Here is a 16,854-nt window from a genome sequence, read left to right as displayed (position 1 = left end):
GTCAGAATCATACGAGTTTAAAAGAATAATGCAAAAATAAACAGGGTGCAAGCTCACTTTCAAACGCTGCATGCATTTTCTTTGGAGAAAAGGATGAGGCCCCAGGACCACATTAAAGGTGTATAAAGGTATTTTATTTTTATATAAGATACCATAGGTTCAAGGTGAAGGGAGGGGGAAAGATTTAATAGAACCTGAGAGGCGACCTTCTGGAGATGTATAAAGGAGAAGACACAAGGACATAGGTTTAAGGTGAGGAGCAACTTTTTCCACATATATATGGAATGAGCAGCCTGAGGAGGTAGGTCCTGTACTACAACAGCATTTAAGAAACACTTGGGAAGGTACATGAATAGGAAAGGTTTAGAGATAGATATGGGCCAAACGCAGGCAGGTGGGACTAGTGTGGATGGGCATCTTGGTTGGCATAGGCAAGTTGGGTCGAAGGGCCTGTTTCTATGCTGTATGACTATGACATTTGGATAGACTTCTTCTTGCATGTGGCGTGCAAAGCTGAAGGACAACTTGTTCTATTTGATCTCACTTGATTGTGCACGCTAGGTTGATTGCATTCGTCGAAACAGGGCAGACCACATGAAGGTTGCAATCTCCCATCCCAATTTGGATAGACAAATGGATAGAAAAGGTTTAGAAGGATAAGGACCAAATGTAGGCTATGAGAGTAGCTCAGCTTTGATCCCGACCTTGGGTACTTTCTGTGATGTTTACATGTTCTCCATGTGACCGCGTGGATTTCTTCCGGGTGCTCTGGTTTGCTCCCACATTCCAACGACGTACAGGTTTATAGGTTAATTGGCCTCTGCAAATTCGCCATAGTGTCAGATGCGAGAGTGGGAATACAATAGAACTAATGATCAATGGTCCTGGAAAGGATGTTTCTCCAGCAATGAGAGTCTAGGGCCACAGGGCACAGCCTCAGAATAAAAGTACATACCTTCAAAATGGACATAATGATGAATTTCTTTAGCCAGAGGGTGGTGAATCGGTGGAATTCATTGCCACAGATGGTCGTGGAGTCTAAGAGATTGGGTATTTTTTAAGGCAGAGATTGGTAGGTTCTTGATTAGGAACGGCGTCAAAGGTTATGGGGAGAAGGCAAGAGAGGGGTTGAGATGAAAAAATAGATCAGCCATGATTAAATGGCGGAGTAGACTCGAAGGGCTGAATGGCCTAATTCTTACCCCATGTCATGGTTGGTGTGGACACGGAGGACCAAAGGGCCTAGTTCCACACTGTATCTGTAATGTAAATAAACTGAAGTACCAAGCAGCAGATCTTTGGGATTTAACACCAGAACAGTGTCATTCATTTATTCAGTCTGACAGAGTAAAGCTCTCTAGTTATGTACAAATGGGACTTCTAGTGCAATCGCTTACTCAGACTATTCACTGTCAGGTTTTTGATTGTCCATGAGCAAATATAGATTTAAATCATAAAAATAAGTCTACAGTATTGTAGATGTAGAATCTTTATTTCAAGCCTTTTGAGTTTCAAGAACACTACAGATAAGGGATAAGCATGTTTACAACAGCTGTTACTGAGAGCGATAGAATGTGAAACATCTTATCACTCGCAGTAATAACTGCGGTAAACAGATTTTCAAGGCTCTACAATGGAACATTTTCAAAAGGCAGGAGATATGATGCAGAGCAAAGTTCAAGGAGTTGAATGGAAAGTTAAATCAGTACCAATAGTGCTGTAACTTCAGGCAGCTGCTGTTCATTCAGTTTGTAAAGTTACAAATACAGTTGTTCACATTATGAGTCCGTATTCCCCTCAAAGTATCTGCAGTGTGAGCTTGAAGGGAAAGCAAAATAAATTCCTTACTAAAAGCAAAACAGACAACACCAGAAACACTCAAGTCAGGTCAAGCAGCATCAGTGGAGAGAGAAACTAAGTTACTTGGAGAAACTAATAAACATGGATGTGGAGAGGATGTTTCCATAGTGGGACCAGAGGCCACAGACTCAGAATAAAAGGATGTACCTTTAGTGAAGAGGGATTTCTTCAGTCAAAGACTGGTGAATGTGTGGAATTTATGGAAGCCAAGTCATTGGGTATTTTATAATGTGCAGACTGACAGATTCTTAATTAGTAAAGGTGTCGGGGGTTATGGGGAGAAGGCTGGAGAATGGGGTTGAGAAAAAAATAGATCAACCATGATTGAGTGGTGGGGTAAATTTAATGGGCTGAATGGCCTAATTCTACGTCTATAACTTATGAACAATGCTACAGGCGCCTGATATCGGGCAGTTTCAATCAAACTCTTTGCTAAAATCTGACCGCTGAAGTTTGGGCAACACAGCGATAGAATTGCTGCCTCACAGCGCGAGACCCAGGTTCGATCCTGATGTCAGGTGCTGTCTGTGTGTGGAGTTTGCACGTTCTCCCTGTGACCGCGTTGGTTTCCTACGGGTGCTCCAGTTTCCTCCTACATCCCAAAGACGCAAGTGTTTGTAGCTTGATTGGACTCTGTAAATTGCTCCTGATGAGTAGTGAAAGGGGGGTAACATGGAATTAGTGTGAACAGGTGATCAATGGTTGGCATGGACCTGGTGGGTTGAAAGACCTGTTTCCATGTTCCATCTCTAAACTAAACTAATAATATTCTGGTAGCAATTGAGGAGTAGCAGTCAGTTAATATTTTCCTGTTTTGTTCTGATATACTTCGCAGGCTGGGAAAAATTCCACAAACACCGTCAAGTCAGCTGGTAATATTGGTAGATTCATCCTAGTACTACTTCTGAGAGGCAAAGTAGACACAAGGAACTGCTGATACTAGAACTTTGAGCACAAAAAAAGCACAAAGCACAAAAGAATAACTAGGAGATGCAGGCAGCATCTCTGGAGAACATGGATGGGTGACATTTCGGGTCAGGAAGGAAGGTCTGAAGAGGGTCCCGACCCAAAACGTCACCCATATTTTTCCCGAGAGATGCTGCCTGACCCGCTGAGTTACTCCAGCACTTTGTGCTTTTTGAGGTCTTGATTAAAATCACATCAGTTTAACACAAAAGAACAAAGTTCAGAAACACAGAAGAAAAAAAATGAATGCACATTTTGCACACTTGCTTTAATAAATGTAGTACAGTACAAGCAACTCTACAACAGTGACGATAACTTTACTTTAGAGTTACAGCATGGAAACTGGCCCTTTGGCCCAGTGAGTCCACGCCAACCAGCGACCATCCCATACACTAGCACTGTCCGACAAACTAGGGATAATTTACAATGTACAGAAGCCATTACAAACCTGCACATCTTTGGAGTGTGGGAGGAAACCGGAGCACTTGGAGAAAACCCACATGATCACAGGGAGAACGTACAGACTCCATACAGACAGCACCTGTAGTCAGAATCGAAACCATGTCTCTGACGCTGTAGGGAACAATGCTACCGCTGCACCACTGTGCCACCCTATTTGATTTATACTTTTCTAGGACACTAGTTTACAGAAGCTACAGTATAAACATTATGCATCCTTTGATACCTTGGAAACACTTGCTGTCGCACAAGCCCAAGACAAGTGGAGATCCTGGTTGCAGTTATGTGTAGGCAGCAAAAGTCAAAATCAACACTGAGGCATGGAGAGACACACACAGATACGAAACTTGCCAGTAGAACCCTATGTGGAGGGATACCTCTTAGCTATCCATCTGAAGGATGATGTGACATGTAAACAACCTGTCCACTTAAGGGACGTGGCAACTATACAACAGCAATATTATGCACAATAAATGTAATAAACTTTCAAAGATCCTTTTACAAAGCAGTATTAATTCCAATAAATGTTCAATACAATATTGCAACTTTGAGCTTACGTTAAACTCTTATAATTCCCCATGGTGAATTGACCGCGTGTTAACAGTTTGGTGGGTATACATGTAGAAACAAGGATATGGATTTACAAAAAATAAAAGACAAAGTGCTGGAGTAACTCAGCAGGTCAGGCAGCATCCTTGGAGAACATGGACGGGTAACAAAGAAGAGTCCCAACTCGAAACCAAACGCATCCATGTTCTCCAGAATGCTGCCTGACTGGAGTTGCTTCAGCATTTTGTGTCTTTCTTTGGAAAGGTGACATTTCGGGTCGGGACATCAAGATGGATCCATGGCCATCTATGCATTGATGGGACGCAGGCAATTAATTACAAATCAATTCTAACATAATTAAAGTAGACCAATGGAATGGCTGAGTTGGCGGGACCTGCCCGAAGGCTTGTCGTTATCGGGAGGGAGCTGGAGACATTGGATGTGAGGAGCAAGGGCCGGTAGGTGGGTGAACCGAGGGAGGGGGGGGTGTATGAACCGGGGTAATGCCTCCAGCGCCTTGGCGCCCACGGGACACAAAGGTGGCCAGGCCGGGACGTTGGTCGCGGGAAATGCCCCCACCACACATCAAGCAGGCGGGCTGACCAGACTTTGGAAATGGTGCTAAAATATGGCGGCGCCTGCATGTCTAAATGCGCAAAAAGAATTTCACTATGCAGTTAGATTTGTGACAAATAAAGTACCACTGAACAATATAACAGTCAATATCAACCAATAATGATGCGTGGTCTCTGTGACGACCCGGAGATCACTGGCGGGCTCCGGGGGTAGAGAGAGGACGCGAGGCCTAGGAGCTGAGGCTGACTCTGGACCTGTGCAGCGGGCTCCCTGGGGCAGGTAGATCATGAGGAGGTGAAGAGGGAGAGTGGCGGGATTGAGGGAGAGGAGGGGGTAGGGAGAGAGGGGGGGAAGGGGGGAGTTGAGGAGGGAGAGTGGGGGAAGACGGGAATAGAGGGAGGAGGGGGGGAGATAGAGAGTGGGGAACAGAGGGAGCGCTTAACGTGTGTGTGCGGGGGGGAGTTAGTGTGTGTTTGGGGTGGTTAGTGTGTGCAACGCCTTATGCCGCCCCCCCCCCCCCCCCCCCCCCCCCGCGTTGGGGGAGACAGACCCAACGGGTCTGCACTTGATCTAGTAACTTATAAAGTTATGAACACCAATTATTACATTATGTTGAAACAAGGAACTGCAGATGCTGGTTTATAAAACAAAATGCTGGAATAACTGAGCGGGTCAGGCAGCATATCTGGAGGACATGGATAGGTGATGTTTCGGGTCGGGTCCCTTCTTCAGACTTCAAATACATTATGCGTTCCAAGTTCAGAGTCCGCTGAGCATTCCTTCTCAGCAGCAGATCTAACCCCACACTTGGTAAGGTTCTGGTTGTTGCCTTTTAGAGCTCAATGAAGATGCATCAACATCCACGATCCTTGCTATTGTGAGTGCACACCGCACTCTCCTTCCACCTCTCTTCCCCCAAATTCCAAGCAAGGACTTCATCTCCTGTGAAGAGTTATCTTGTCATCTTCCAGTTCACTTTAGTAGATGCTTCAGCTGGTCCTGAAGGTTTGTAGAAAGTTCAACGCTATTGAAACATTTGAGAGAAGAAAAACCCATTTATATTTAACCTGGTAATATGCTTTCACATCAATGGTCATTTAAATGCTGCTATCAGGCAAATGAACCATTCCACCAACAACTGGAAAGCAGTCCTGAGCGACGATCTACCTCATTGGAGACCCTCAGACTATCTTTGATTGAACTGTACTTGACTTTATCTTGAACTAAACCTTATTCACATTATCAAGATGTAACTGCATATTGTGGATGGCTCGATTGTAATCAAATATTCTTTCCACTGACTAGTTAACACGCAACAAAGGCTTTTCACTGCACCTCGGTACATGTGACAATAAATTAAACTCAAATAACAGAATCGTTCTTTCCGCTCTGATTTAATTTTGCATCATTCATGTTACAGATAATGAAGTAAATATATATTAAGTGCCTGTTTCATGTATGAACAAAAATCTTTTAAAATTTGTAGGCCGAACTACAAACTGCCTTGGTTGCACTAGGGACTTTGTGCTGTTTTTCACACACTATTGGGTTCATTTAGAAATTGAACTTTTCTTTGTTTATGATATTATCTATTGAGTATGGTGTTTACAAACTTGTTGTGCCTCATCATTTAACTCAACTCAATTAAGTGTCCCCTCAGCCTCCTCTGTTCCATACAATGCAACCCCACACTATCTAATATCTCCTCACAGCTAAAAATTTCCATCCTGGTAACATGCTCAAAAACCGCCCCTGCGGTAAAGTTACCCATACCAAGGAATGCAAACTCTTTATACAGCACATGCAACATGGGTAAAACCTCTCCAGAACAGCTTAATCCATCGCAGATGGCATGGGGAAATAAAAAGGAACTGCAGATGCTGGTTTATAATAAATATAGACTAAGTGCTGGAGTAACTCAGCGGGTCAGGCAGCATCTCTGGAGAAAATGGATTGGTGACGTTTCGGGTCTGGACCCTTCTTCAGACTGATTAGAATAGGGAGCAAAGCGTAATAAATTGAAGAAGAAAGAGGCAAGTGAAATGAAGGTGGAAAACAGATGACCTCAGGCGAGGAGGTTCCCTGAAAAGCAGATTGTTGGATAGACTGGTGTGAGTCTAAGAAGGATGCATGCTGCAAAATGTGAAGCTACTTAACTGACTTTCAGAGGGGAGGGGGAAGAAACTTGTGCAAGGTCAGCCCGGGTTCAGGGGAAGGGTGGGGGTAAAAATAGGGGATGGGAGACGGGGAGGTGTTCGTAGAAGTGACTTAATATTGGAGAATTCTGTTCATGCCATTGAGTTGTAAGCTACCTAAGCAAAATATGAGGTGCTGTTCCTCCAGTTAGCGTGTGGCCTCACTCTGGCAATGAAGAAGGCCCAGGACAGAAAGGTCAATATGGGAAGGGGAGTTAAAGTGGTTAGCAACCGGGAGATCCAGCGGACTGAGTGACATATTTCTGTGAAACGGTCGCTGAGTCTTTGGTTGGTCTCACTGATGTACAGGAGGCCACATCAGGAACATCAGATGCAGTAGATGAAGTTAGGGGAGGTGCATATGAACCTCTGTCTCACTTGGTAGAACTTGTGGCGTCCCTGGATGGAGGTGGGAAGGAGGTATAAGATCAGCTGTGGTTTGGGTGGGAAGGGATGAGCGAAGATTCCAGCATCTGCAGTTCCTTGTGAATTCTCTATGTGGTAGCCAGATCTAACGTTGTTTGATCACTGTCCTGTGGGACATCTAGGAATGTTTTACAATGCAATTTGCTGACATTTGGAGTGTTTAGTTTATTGATATAGCATGGAAACAGGCCTACTGAGTCCACGCCGTCCATTGATTCCCAGTTCGCAGTAGTTCTATGTTATCTCACTTTCGCATCTGCTCCCTACACACTAGAGGCAATTTATAGAGGGCCTATTAACCTACAAACCCGCACGCCTTTGGGACGTGGGAGGAAATCGGAGCACCTGGAGGAAACCCGCGCGATCACAGGGAGAAGGGTGTAAACTCCACGCAGACAGCACTCTGGCGGTGTGAGGCAGCATTTCTACCAGCTGCACAACTGTGCCGCCCGCTTGAATTGAAACCACTCACAAAGTGTGAACAGCTGGAGATCGTGAGAAAACGTTATGACAGGTTGGGAACATCCTGTGAGAGAGCGGATCACAAACACGGAGCCGCGGAACATGTTGTTACGATGGTGATAAGGCACCCGTGGAACGACCTTTCCTCCTCATGCACAGTGGGGGAACATCAATGCTTTGGCTACCAGATGTTACCTCCCTCTCTGGGTGGCCGTCTCTTTCCTTATCTACTCTGGCAAGAAGCTGCTGGGTTGTGTTGAAAAAAAGTGAAAATATCTTGAACCATAAATCTGGAATAGAAGGTCAACCTGCAAACTGTGCTGACCTGCCCCCAACTTTACAACATTCCCGCTAAGGTCTGTAAGACATGGGAGTATAATATTTGTCTATCCATAATGTGTTTATCACAGCGTTAGGAAACTGAACATAAATTTGGTGGAAGAAGCGTTTTGTGCACTATTGAATTTGCTGGAATTGCAGACGGCGGGGAAGGCTGTCAAAGTACACAGCTGGATATAGATCACCTATAGAATTGGATGGAGAAATAGCAAATGTGTGAAGAACCAGCATATTGGCTGGTTGTATCACAGCCCGCTTTGGCAACCCAAATACCCAGGAATGAATCAGATGTAAAAAGAGGGACATTGGTTCATGGGAACTACTCCAGTACATCGAGCGTGCGGGCCTACCGCACATTGAATAATGGCGGCACCTGCATGTGTAATATATGCAAAAAAATAATTTCACTGTGCAGTTGCATATGTGACAAATAAAGCACTATTGAATTATTGAACTGTAAAAAATGGTGAACGCTGCCCAGTCCGTGTGAATAACTCTACCACTGCGCCACTGTGCAGAAGGTCAGCAAACAGTGATCAGCGAGCGAGTCTTAACTCCTCATATCAATAATTTGGTTGAGGGAACAGAAAGTCATGTTTCCAAATCTGCTTCTGATACGAAACTAGGTGGGACGTGAATACAGGAGGATGATTTAAAGAGGGTTCATGGGGAGATGGACGAGCTGAGGGGGTGGGAAAATGGCAGATAGAATAACATGTGGTTAAATATGAGGGAATCCACTTTGGCATGCTCAAGAGAAAAGCAGAGTATTTGAGAGAAGAATGATTCACGCCCAGTGAAAAAAAGATGAGCAATAAGCACACAGTGGAATATTTTAATTAGAGTAGAGTTCATACAATGCAGTGCTGGAAATACTTACTTTTTCTGTATAGCCTCCTGCCTGTAGAAGACAACACAAACTTAGAAATTCAGAAACTTAGTAAATGTATTAACTTATAAACAAAATGTAGTATATTTTATTCTTGACACAAAATGTATTTTAAATAAAAATAATTTTATTATATTTTCAATTCTTTAATTCCTCATATTGGAAGGAGCCATTTTATACTGGTCTTGACCTTCTGAACAAAGGAACTAGCAGTAATATTTGTCAGTTACAACACAGATTAGTTTAGATACATAGCGGCACGGTGCCGCAGCGGTAGAGTTGCTGCCTTACAGCGCTTGCAGCGCAGGAGACCCGGGTTCGATCCCGACTATGGGCGCTATCTGTACGGAGTTTGTACATTTTCCCCATGGTAGGTTTTCTCAGAGATCTTTGGTTTCCTCCCACACTCAAAGACGTACAGGTATGTAGGGTAATTGGCTTGGTGCATGCGTAAATTGTCCCTTGTAGTAGGATAGCGTTAATGTGCAGGGATCGCTGGTCGGTGCGGACTCGGTGGGTCGAAGGGCCTGTTTCCGCACTGTATCTCTAAACTTAACTAAAACTAAGCATGGAAACAAGCCCTTCAACCCACCATGTGCATGCCGGCCATCAATCACCCGTACTCAATAATTCCATGTTATCACATTTTCTCATCCATTTCCTACACACGAGGGGCAATTTACAGAAGCCAATTCACCCACAATCTGCACGTCTTGGGAGGAAACCCATCTGTGCATTTTTCACGAAGCTCACACTGGACATAGCATTGGCGTGTGAAATTGTATTGGGATGGAATGGATGGAGGGAAGGAGAATGAACAGGAATGACAAGTTATAAAAGGAATTATACTTACTGGTACTGAAGGTGTGTTGTTATAATTGACATCTTACGTAGACTCTGCCCAAAACACAAAGAAAATAATGAAGAGAGCATTAATGAGTATAGCACAGTATAGTCGCTTATAGGTTTAATTTACGTGTTTTTGAATCCCACAATGCTTTTCATGCAAGTAAAACACGGGGTTTTGAAAACATGAAAATATCAGCAAGAATAAGTGATTAGAGTGGCACAGCGGCAGTGTTGCTGCCTCACAGCGTCCGAGACCTGGGTTCGGGCCTGATGACGGGTGCGGTCTGCGCAGAATATGATACAGCTAGTGTACGGGGTGACCTCTGGTAGGCGTGGACTCGGTGGACCGAAATACCTGTTTCCACGCTGTATCTCTAAGCTAAAGACTGATGGATACCAGGCAGTATGGAGGTCAACTGTTGTCATCCATCATGTTATTAAATGAATAGTTTGAAATTCCCTAAAGGAGCAGTTACCACATATCTACATTCAATTAATTAATGTTACTAGATCTCAGTAACAACAAAATTAAATTCTTATGCCATTTACATCAATCTGATACCAATGTTTAATTCAGATGAGAATACAAAGGGCCTATGAATCACTTGTAAGTGTAAGGTAGGAAACGTGACGTGACAGGATGCGAGGAATTTCTTTAGTCAGAGGGTGGTGAATCTGTGGAATTCTTTGCCACTCACGGCGATGGAGGCCAAGTCATCAAGTATTTTTAAAGTGGAGATTGATATGTTCCTGATTAGAAAGAGTATCAAAGATTATGGAGAGAAGGCAGTAAAATGGGTTTGAATGGGTAACAAATAGATCATCTGTGGTTGAACGGTGAAACAGACTTGATGGGCCAAATGGCCTAATTCTGCTCCTAGAACGTATGAACTTGTGAATGACACAAATATTCAGCCAGCATTTGGACAGAGAGAGGGAGAGATCAGGTGAAGTATAAGAACATAAAGTGCTGGAGTAACTCAGCGGGTCAGGCACCACCTCTGGAGAACATGGATGGGTGACGTTTCGGGTGAGGACCATTCTTCAGACCCGAAACATCACCTGAGATACTGCCTGGCAAACTTTGTGCACTATGCAAGATTCCAGCATCTGTAGATCCTTGAATCTGTAAGATAAGTACTTACGTCCTCTGAGTGGAGTATGGAGTCTTCTTGCAGCACCATGTTTCTGGCTGCCTGGCCAAGGAGCTGGAAAAATGGAAAATCAGCTCACAATTTACTTGCTTACACACTGTAATGTGATGTCAAGAAGCACAAGTAGTCAGGATCATTTATTTCCTAGACACAAAGAACTGCCGATGCTGAAATCTTGAGCAAAACACACAGTGCTGGAGTAAATAAACAGGTCAGTCAGCATCTGTGGAGTGAATGGAATGCCATCTTCAGAATTCCATTTCCCTCTACAGATGTTGCCTGGCACACTGAGTATCTCTAGCACTTTGTGTTTTGCTCAAGATCCCAGTATCAGCAGTTCCTGGTGTCTATTAATAATTTTAAACTCAGCCTCTTTATTTCCCCCTCTCCTCCTTCTTCTCCTCTCCCCCATCCATCCCCTCACACATATCCTCCTTCCTTTCCCCATGCCTTTCCCGTACCCAGCACGTCCCCTCCCCTGCCCCCTCCCCCCCCAACCCCCTCCCCCCCCCCCTCTTGACCTACTCTCGGCCTCAATACACCTCCCCTCCCTCCATTCTCTCCCCCACTCCACTGTCCGTTCCCCTTCCTCACCTCCCTCCCATCTTCCCCTTCCCTCCCCCCTTAACTCAGAGCTGAGGGATCTGCTTGACGAGCGCAATTCAGAACATCCTTGAGAGAGAAAGTGAACAGCCGGCAGTAGTTGTGCACGTACGCACAAACGACATCAGGAAGAAGAGGAAGGAGGTTCTTCAACTTGAGTTCGGAGAGTAAGGAAGAAGACTGAAAAGCAGGACTTCTAGGGTGGTTATCTCTGGATTGCTTCCAGTACCTCGTGCTAGTGAGGACAGGAACAGGGAGATTGGGGATCTGAATGTGGCTGAGGGGCTGGTGCAGGGAACAGGATTTAGATTCATAGACCACTGGGATCTCTTCTGAGGTAGGGGTGACCTGTACAAAAGGGACGGGTTACACCTTAACTGGAGGGGGACCGACATTCTGGCAGTCAAATTTGCTAGGGCTACACGTGTGGGTTTAAACTAAATAGTGAGGGGGAGGGATTGACAAATTGGGATTATAAAGATGGGAGTTGAAGGGGAAGTGAGTACAGGAAAAATTACAAAAGATTCTCTAATTAATGGGAAGGAAAGTTCAAGAAGGGATAAAAGAGTAAGGTCAGGGCCAATTGCGAGCGATGCGAGGGAAGACGTGAATACGGAGGTCGAAGTGTTGTATATGAATGCGCAAAGTATAAGAAATAAAGTGGACGAGCTTGAGGTTCAGTTAGAAATTGGCAAGTATGATGTTGTGAGAATTACAGAGACATGTGAGACAAGGGTAGATCGGAGGTGTCAGTGTTACAGTTGAATAAAGGGGACTGTGGGGCCATGAGGGTGGAGCTGGCCAAAGTTGACTGGAAAGCTAACCTAGCAGGGATGACAGTAGAACAACGATGGCAGGAATTTCTAGGAATAATACAGAAGGTGCAGGATCAGTCCTAGGAGGCAGAAAGATTCCAAGGGGAGTAAGGGGAGACCGTGGCTAACAAGGGACGTCAGGGACAGTATAAAAATAAAGGAGAAGTACAACGTAGCAAACATGAGCGGGAAGCAAGAGGTTTGGGTAATGTTTAAAGGGCAACATAAGGTAACGAAAAAGACAATACGGGAAGAAAAGATGAGGTACGAAGGTAAGTTAGCAAAGAATATAAAGGAGGATAGTAAAAGCTTCTTTAGGTATGTGAAGAGGAAAAAATTAGTTAAGACCAAAGTTGGACCCTTGAAGACCGAAAAAGGTGAATTTATAAATCAGAGCATTGAGTATAGAAGTTGGGATGTAATGTTAAAATTGTACAAGGCATTGGTGAGGCCAATTCTGGAGTATGGTGTGCAATTTTGGTCGCCTAATTATAGGAAGGATGTTAACAAAATAGAGAGAGTACAGAGGAGATTTACTAGAATGTTGCCTGGGTTTCAGCAACTAAGTTACAGAGAAAGGTTGAACAAGTTAGGGCTTTATTCTTTGGAGCGCAGTAGGTTAAGGGGGGACTTGATAGAGGTCTTTAAAATGATGAGAGGGATAGACAGAGTTGACGTGGATAAGCTTTTCCCACTGAGAGTAGGGAAGATTCAAACAAGGGGGACATGACTTGAGAATTAAGGGACAGAAGTTTAGGGGTAACATGAGGGGGAACTTCTTTACTCAGAGAGTGGTCGCTGTGTGGAATGAGCTTCCAGTGAAGGTGGTGGAGGCAGGTTCGTTTTTATCATTTACAAATAAATTGGATAGTTATATGGACGGGAAAGGAATGGAGGGTTATGGTGTGAGCGCAGGTATATGGGACTAGGGGAGAATACGTGTTCGGCACGGACTAGAAGGGTTGAGATGGCCTGTTTCCGTGCTGTAATTGTTATATGGTTATATGGTTATGGTTATTATGGGGAACAAGGAAATGGCAGATGAATTGAACAGGTACTTTGGATGCGTCTTCACTAACGAGTACCCAAGCAATCTTCCTGATATAGTAGAGGCCAGAGGATCTGGGGTGACCGAGGAACTGAAGGAAATCCACATTAGGCAGGAAATGGTGTTGGGTAGACTGATGGGACTGAAGGCTGATAAATCCACAGGGCCTGATGGTCTGCATCCCAGGGTACTTAAGGAAGTGGTTCTAGAAATCGTGGATGCATTGGTGATAATTTTCCAATGTTCTATAGACTCAGGGTCAGTTCCTGTGGATTGGAGGGTAGCTAATGTTATCCCACTTTTTAAGAAAGGCGGAGAGAGAAAACAGGGAATTATAGACCAGTTAAACTGACATCGGTGGTGGGAAAGATGCTGGAGTCGATTATAAAAGATGAAATACCCGCACATTTGGATAGCAGTAACAGGATCGGTCCGAGTCAGCATGGATTTACAAAGGGGATATCATGCTTGACTAATCTTCTGGAATTTTTTGAGGATGTAACTAGGAAAATGGACAAGGGAGAGCCAGTGGATGTAGTGTACCTGGACTTTCAGAAATCATTTGATAAGGTTCCACATAGGAGATTAGTGGGCAAAATTAGGGTACATGGTATTAGGGGTAGAGTGCTGACATGGATAAAAAATTGGGTGGCAGACAGGAAACAAAGATTAGGGATTAACGGGTCCCTTTCAGAATGGCAGGCAGTGACTAGTGGGGTACCGCAAGGCTCAGTGCTGGACCGCAGCTATTTACAATATACATCAATGATTTGGATGAAGGGATTCAAAGTAACATTAGCAAATTTGCAGATGACACAAAGTTGTGTGGTTGTGTGAACTGTGAGGATGCAATGAGAATGCAGGGTGACTGGACAGGTTGGGGGAGTGGGCAGATGCTTTCTTTCGCTTTCCATTCGCTTTCTTTACTGCCTGCTGCACCTGCATGCCTACCTTCAATGACTGGTGTACCATGACACCCAGGTCTCGCTGCATCTCCCCCTTTCCCAATCGGCCACCATTTAGATAATAGTCTGCTTTCCCGTTTTTGCCACCAAAATGGATAACATGGAAAAGAGGAAGTACAATGGGATCTGGGGATCCTTGTTCATCAGTCTATGAAAGTAAGCATGCAGATACAGCAGGCAGTGAAGAAAGCGAATGGCATGTTGGCCTTTATAACAAGAGAAATCAAATATAGGAGCAAAGAGGTCCTTCTGCAGTTGTACAGAGCCCTAGTGAGACCACACCTGGAGTATAGTGTGCAGTTTTGGTCCCCTAATTTGAGGAAGGACATTCTTGCTATTGAGAGAGTGCAGCATTGGTTTACAAGGTTAATTCCTGGGATGGCGGGACTGTCATATGCGGAGAGAATGAAGCAGCTGGGCTTGTACACTCTGGAGTTTAGAAGGATGAGAGGGTATCTCATTGAAACATATAAGATTGTTAAGGGCTTGGACACGCTAGAGGCAGGAAACATGTTCCCGATGTTGGGGGAGTCCAGAACCAGGAGCCACAGTTTTAAGAATAAGGGGAAAGCCATTTAGAACGGAGATGAGGAAACACTTTTTCTCACAGAGAGTTGTGAGTCTGTGGAATTCTCTGCCTCAGAGGGTGGTGGAGGCCAGTTGTCTGAATACTTTCAAGAGAGAGCTAGATAAAGATTAAAGATAGCGGAGTTAGGGGATATGAGGAGAAGGCAGGAACAGAGTACTGATTGGGGATGATCAGCCATGATCACATTGAATGGCGGTGCTGGCTCGAAGGGCCGAATGGCCTACTCCTGTCTATTGTCTATAATTCCTTCCTCTCTCCCACTCCACTCCTCCCCCATTCTCCCTTCTCCACCTCTTTCCTATCTTCCTCTCCTCTCTTCCCCAATCTATCCTCTCTCTTTCTTTCTTTCTTTCTTTCTTCCTCCCTCTCTCTCTCTCATTCACCCTTTCCTTTCCTTCTCTCTATTTCTCCCTCCCCTCCACCACTCTTCCATACTCCCTATCTCCCCCTCCGTTTCTCTCCGCCCTCCACCACCACCTCTCTCCCTCATTCTCCCGCCCCGCGGTACCTCGGAGCTGCGGGATCCCTTCAGGATCTGCTTGGTGAGGGCGATCACGTCGGTGGTGCAGGCGGACACTTTATCGGAGAGAAGGCCCTTCACCGACTGCCCGAAGCGGCCCTGCGGCTCGGCGGCCGCCATGTTGGTGGCGAGGGGATGTGATGTGATGGGCGGCCCGGAGCCCCGCCCCGGTACATGGAGGAGGTAGGGAGGGAGCTACAGATGCTGGTTTACACCAAAGATGCTCCTCTATAATCTTTGGTTTACACCGGGGACACGCACCAAGTGCTGGAGGAAGTCAGCGGCTCAGGCAACAGCGTCGCTGGGGAGAAGGAATGGTTGTCGTTTCAGAGTCCAGACCCTTCTTCAGACAAAGTGTTGTGAGTCACTCAGCAGGGCAGGCAGCGTCCCAAAAGTGTCCCGACCCAAAACATCATCTGTCCATGTTCTCCACAGATGCTGCCTGACCCGCTGAGTTGCCTCAGCACTTTGTGTCTTCTTTCACAAAGTCAGCATCTGCAGTTCCTTGTGTCTATACCACACATCACCCCAGACTCTGGAACAGCTTCTTGATTTACCTCTTAGGGCTAAAGGAATTAAGGGATATGATGGGGGGAAAAGCAGATCAGGTTACTGATTTTGGATGATCATATGAATGGCGGTGCTGGCTCGAAGGGCCGAATGGCCTACTCACGCACCTATTTTTCTTGCCCTCTGTTTTCAAGCTTATGTGACAATAGACCATAGGTGCAGGAGTAGGCCATTCGGCCCTTCGAGCCAGCACCGCCATTCAATGGGATCATGGCTGATCACCCCCAATCAGTACCCTGTTCCTGCCTTCTTCCCACATCCCCTGAGTCCGTTATTTTTAAGAGCCCTATCTAGCTCTCTCTTGAAAGCATCCAGAGAACCTGCCTCCACCGCCATCGGAGGCAGAGAATTCCACACTCACCACTCTCTGTGAGAAAAAGTGTTTCCTCGTCTCCGTTCTAAATGGCTTACTCCTTATTCTTAAACTGTGGCCCCTGGTTCTGGACTCCCCCAACATCGGGAACATGTTTCCTGCCTCTAGCGTGTCCAAGCCCTTAACAATTTTATATGTTTCAATGAGATACCCTCTCATCCTTCTAAACTCCAGAGTGTATAAGCCCAGCTGCTCCATTCTCTCAGCATATGACAGTCCCGCCATCCTGGGAATATCATCTTTTATAATTGACTCCAGCATCTTCCCCACCACAGATCACCTTGCTCAGAAGGTGAGAAATTGCAGAGTTGTGGACGCAGCCCAGCCATGAAAGGTAATCGGTGAACATAGTAATAGGTAGAAACAATGAACTGCAGATGCTGGTTTATACCAAATCATGTATAAAATCATGAGAGGAATAGATCAGGTAGATGCACAGTTTTCTTGCCTAGAGTAGGGGAATCGAGCAGCAGAGGACATAGGTTCAAGGTGAAGGGGAAAAGATTTAATAGGAATCTGAGGGGTAACGTTTTCACACAAAGTGTGGTGGGTGTATGGAACAAGCTGCCAGAGGAAGTAATTGAAGCAGGGACTACCCTAACATTTAAGAAACAGTTAGACAGGTACATGGACAGGACAGATTTGGA

At 45.2% G+C, this 16,854-nt stretch overlaps 2 protein-coding genes across 3 annotated transcripts in view; one reads left to right on the top strand and one right to left on the bottom strand.

Moving 5' to 3' along the window:
* On the bottom strand, positions 1-15,386 carry borcs7 (BLOC-1 related complex subunit 7). 2 transcript variants are annotated; one of them, XM_055647018.1, is made up of 5 exons: positions 15,253-15,386; positions 10,716-10,778; positions 9,575-9,618; positions 8,713-8,733; positions 1-1,818 (listed from the first exon to the last, which is right to left on the bottom strand). In XM_055647018.1, the coding sequence occupies exons 1-5, from the start codon at positions 15,382-15,384 to the stop codon at positions 1,779-1,781; spliced, it is 300 nt and encodes a 99-aa protein (XP_055502993.1). In that variant the 5' UTR covers positions 15,385-15,386; the 3' UTR covers positions 1-1,778. The 2 variants fall into 2 exon arrangements, with proteins under 2 accessions (XP_055502993.1, XP_055502992.1); XM_055647017.1 differs by lacking the exon at positions 1-1,818 and adding an exon at positions 5,057-5,434.
* The window catches only part of LOC129704116 (steroid 17-alpha-hydroxylase/17,20 lyase-like), a 31,875-nt gene continuing 30,347 nt past the window's right edge, over positions 15,327-16,854 (top strand). The window contains 1 exon segment of the mRNA XM_055647016.1: positions 15,327-15,447. Within this exon segment, the coding sequence (XP_055502991.1) occupies positions 15,383-15,447 (65 nt within the window). The 5' untranslated portion in view covers positions 15,327-15,382.

The sequence above is a fragment of the Leucoraja erinacea genome, chromosome 15, assembly GCF_028641065.1.
Source record: "Leucoraja erinacea ecotype New England chromosome 15, Leri_hhj_1, whole genome shotgun sequence".
In the NCBI taxonomy this organism is placed as follows: Eukaryota; Metazoa; Chordata; class Chondrichthyes; order Rajiformes; family Rajidae; genus Leucoraja; species Leucoraja erinaceus.
This window is presented reverse-complemented; position numbering and strand designations above follow the sequence as displayed.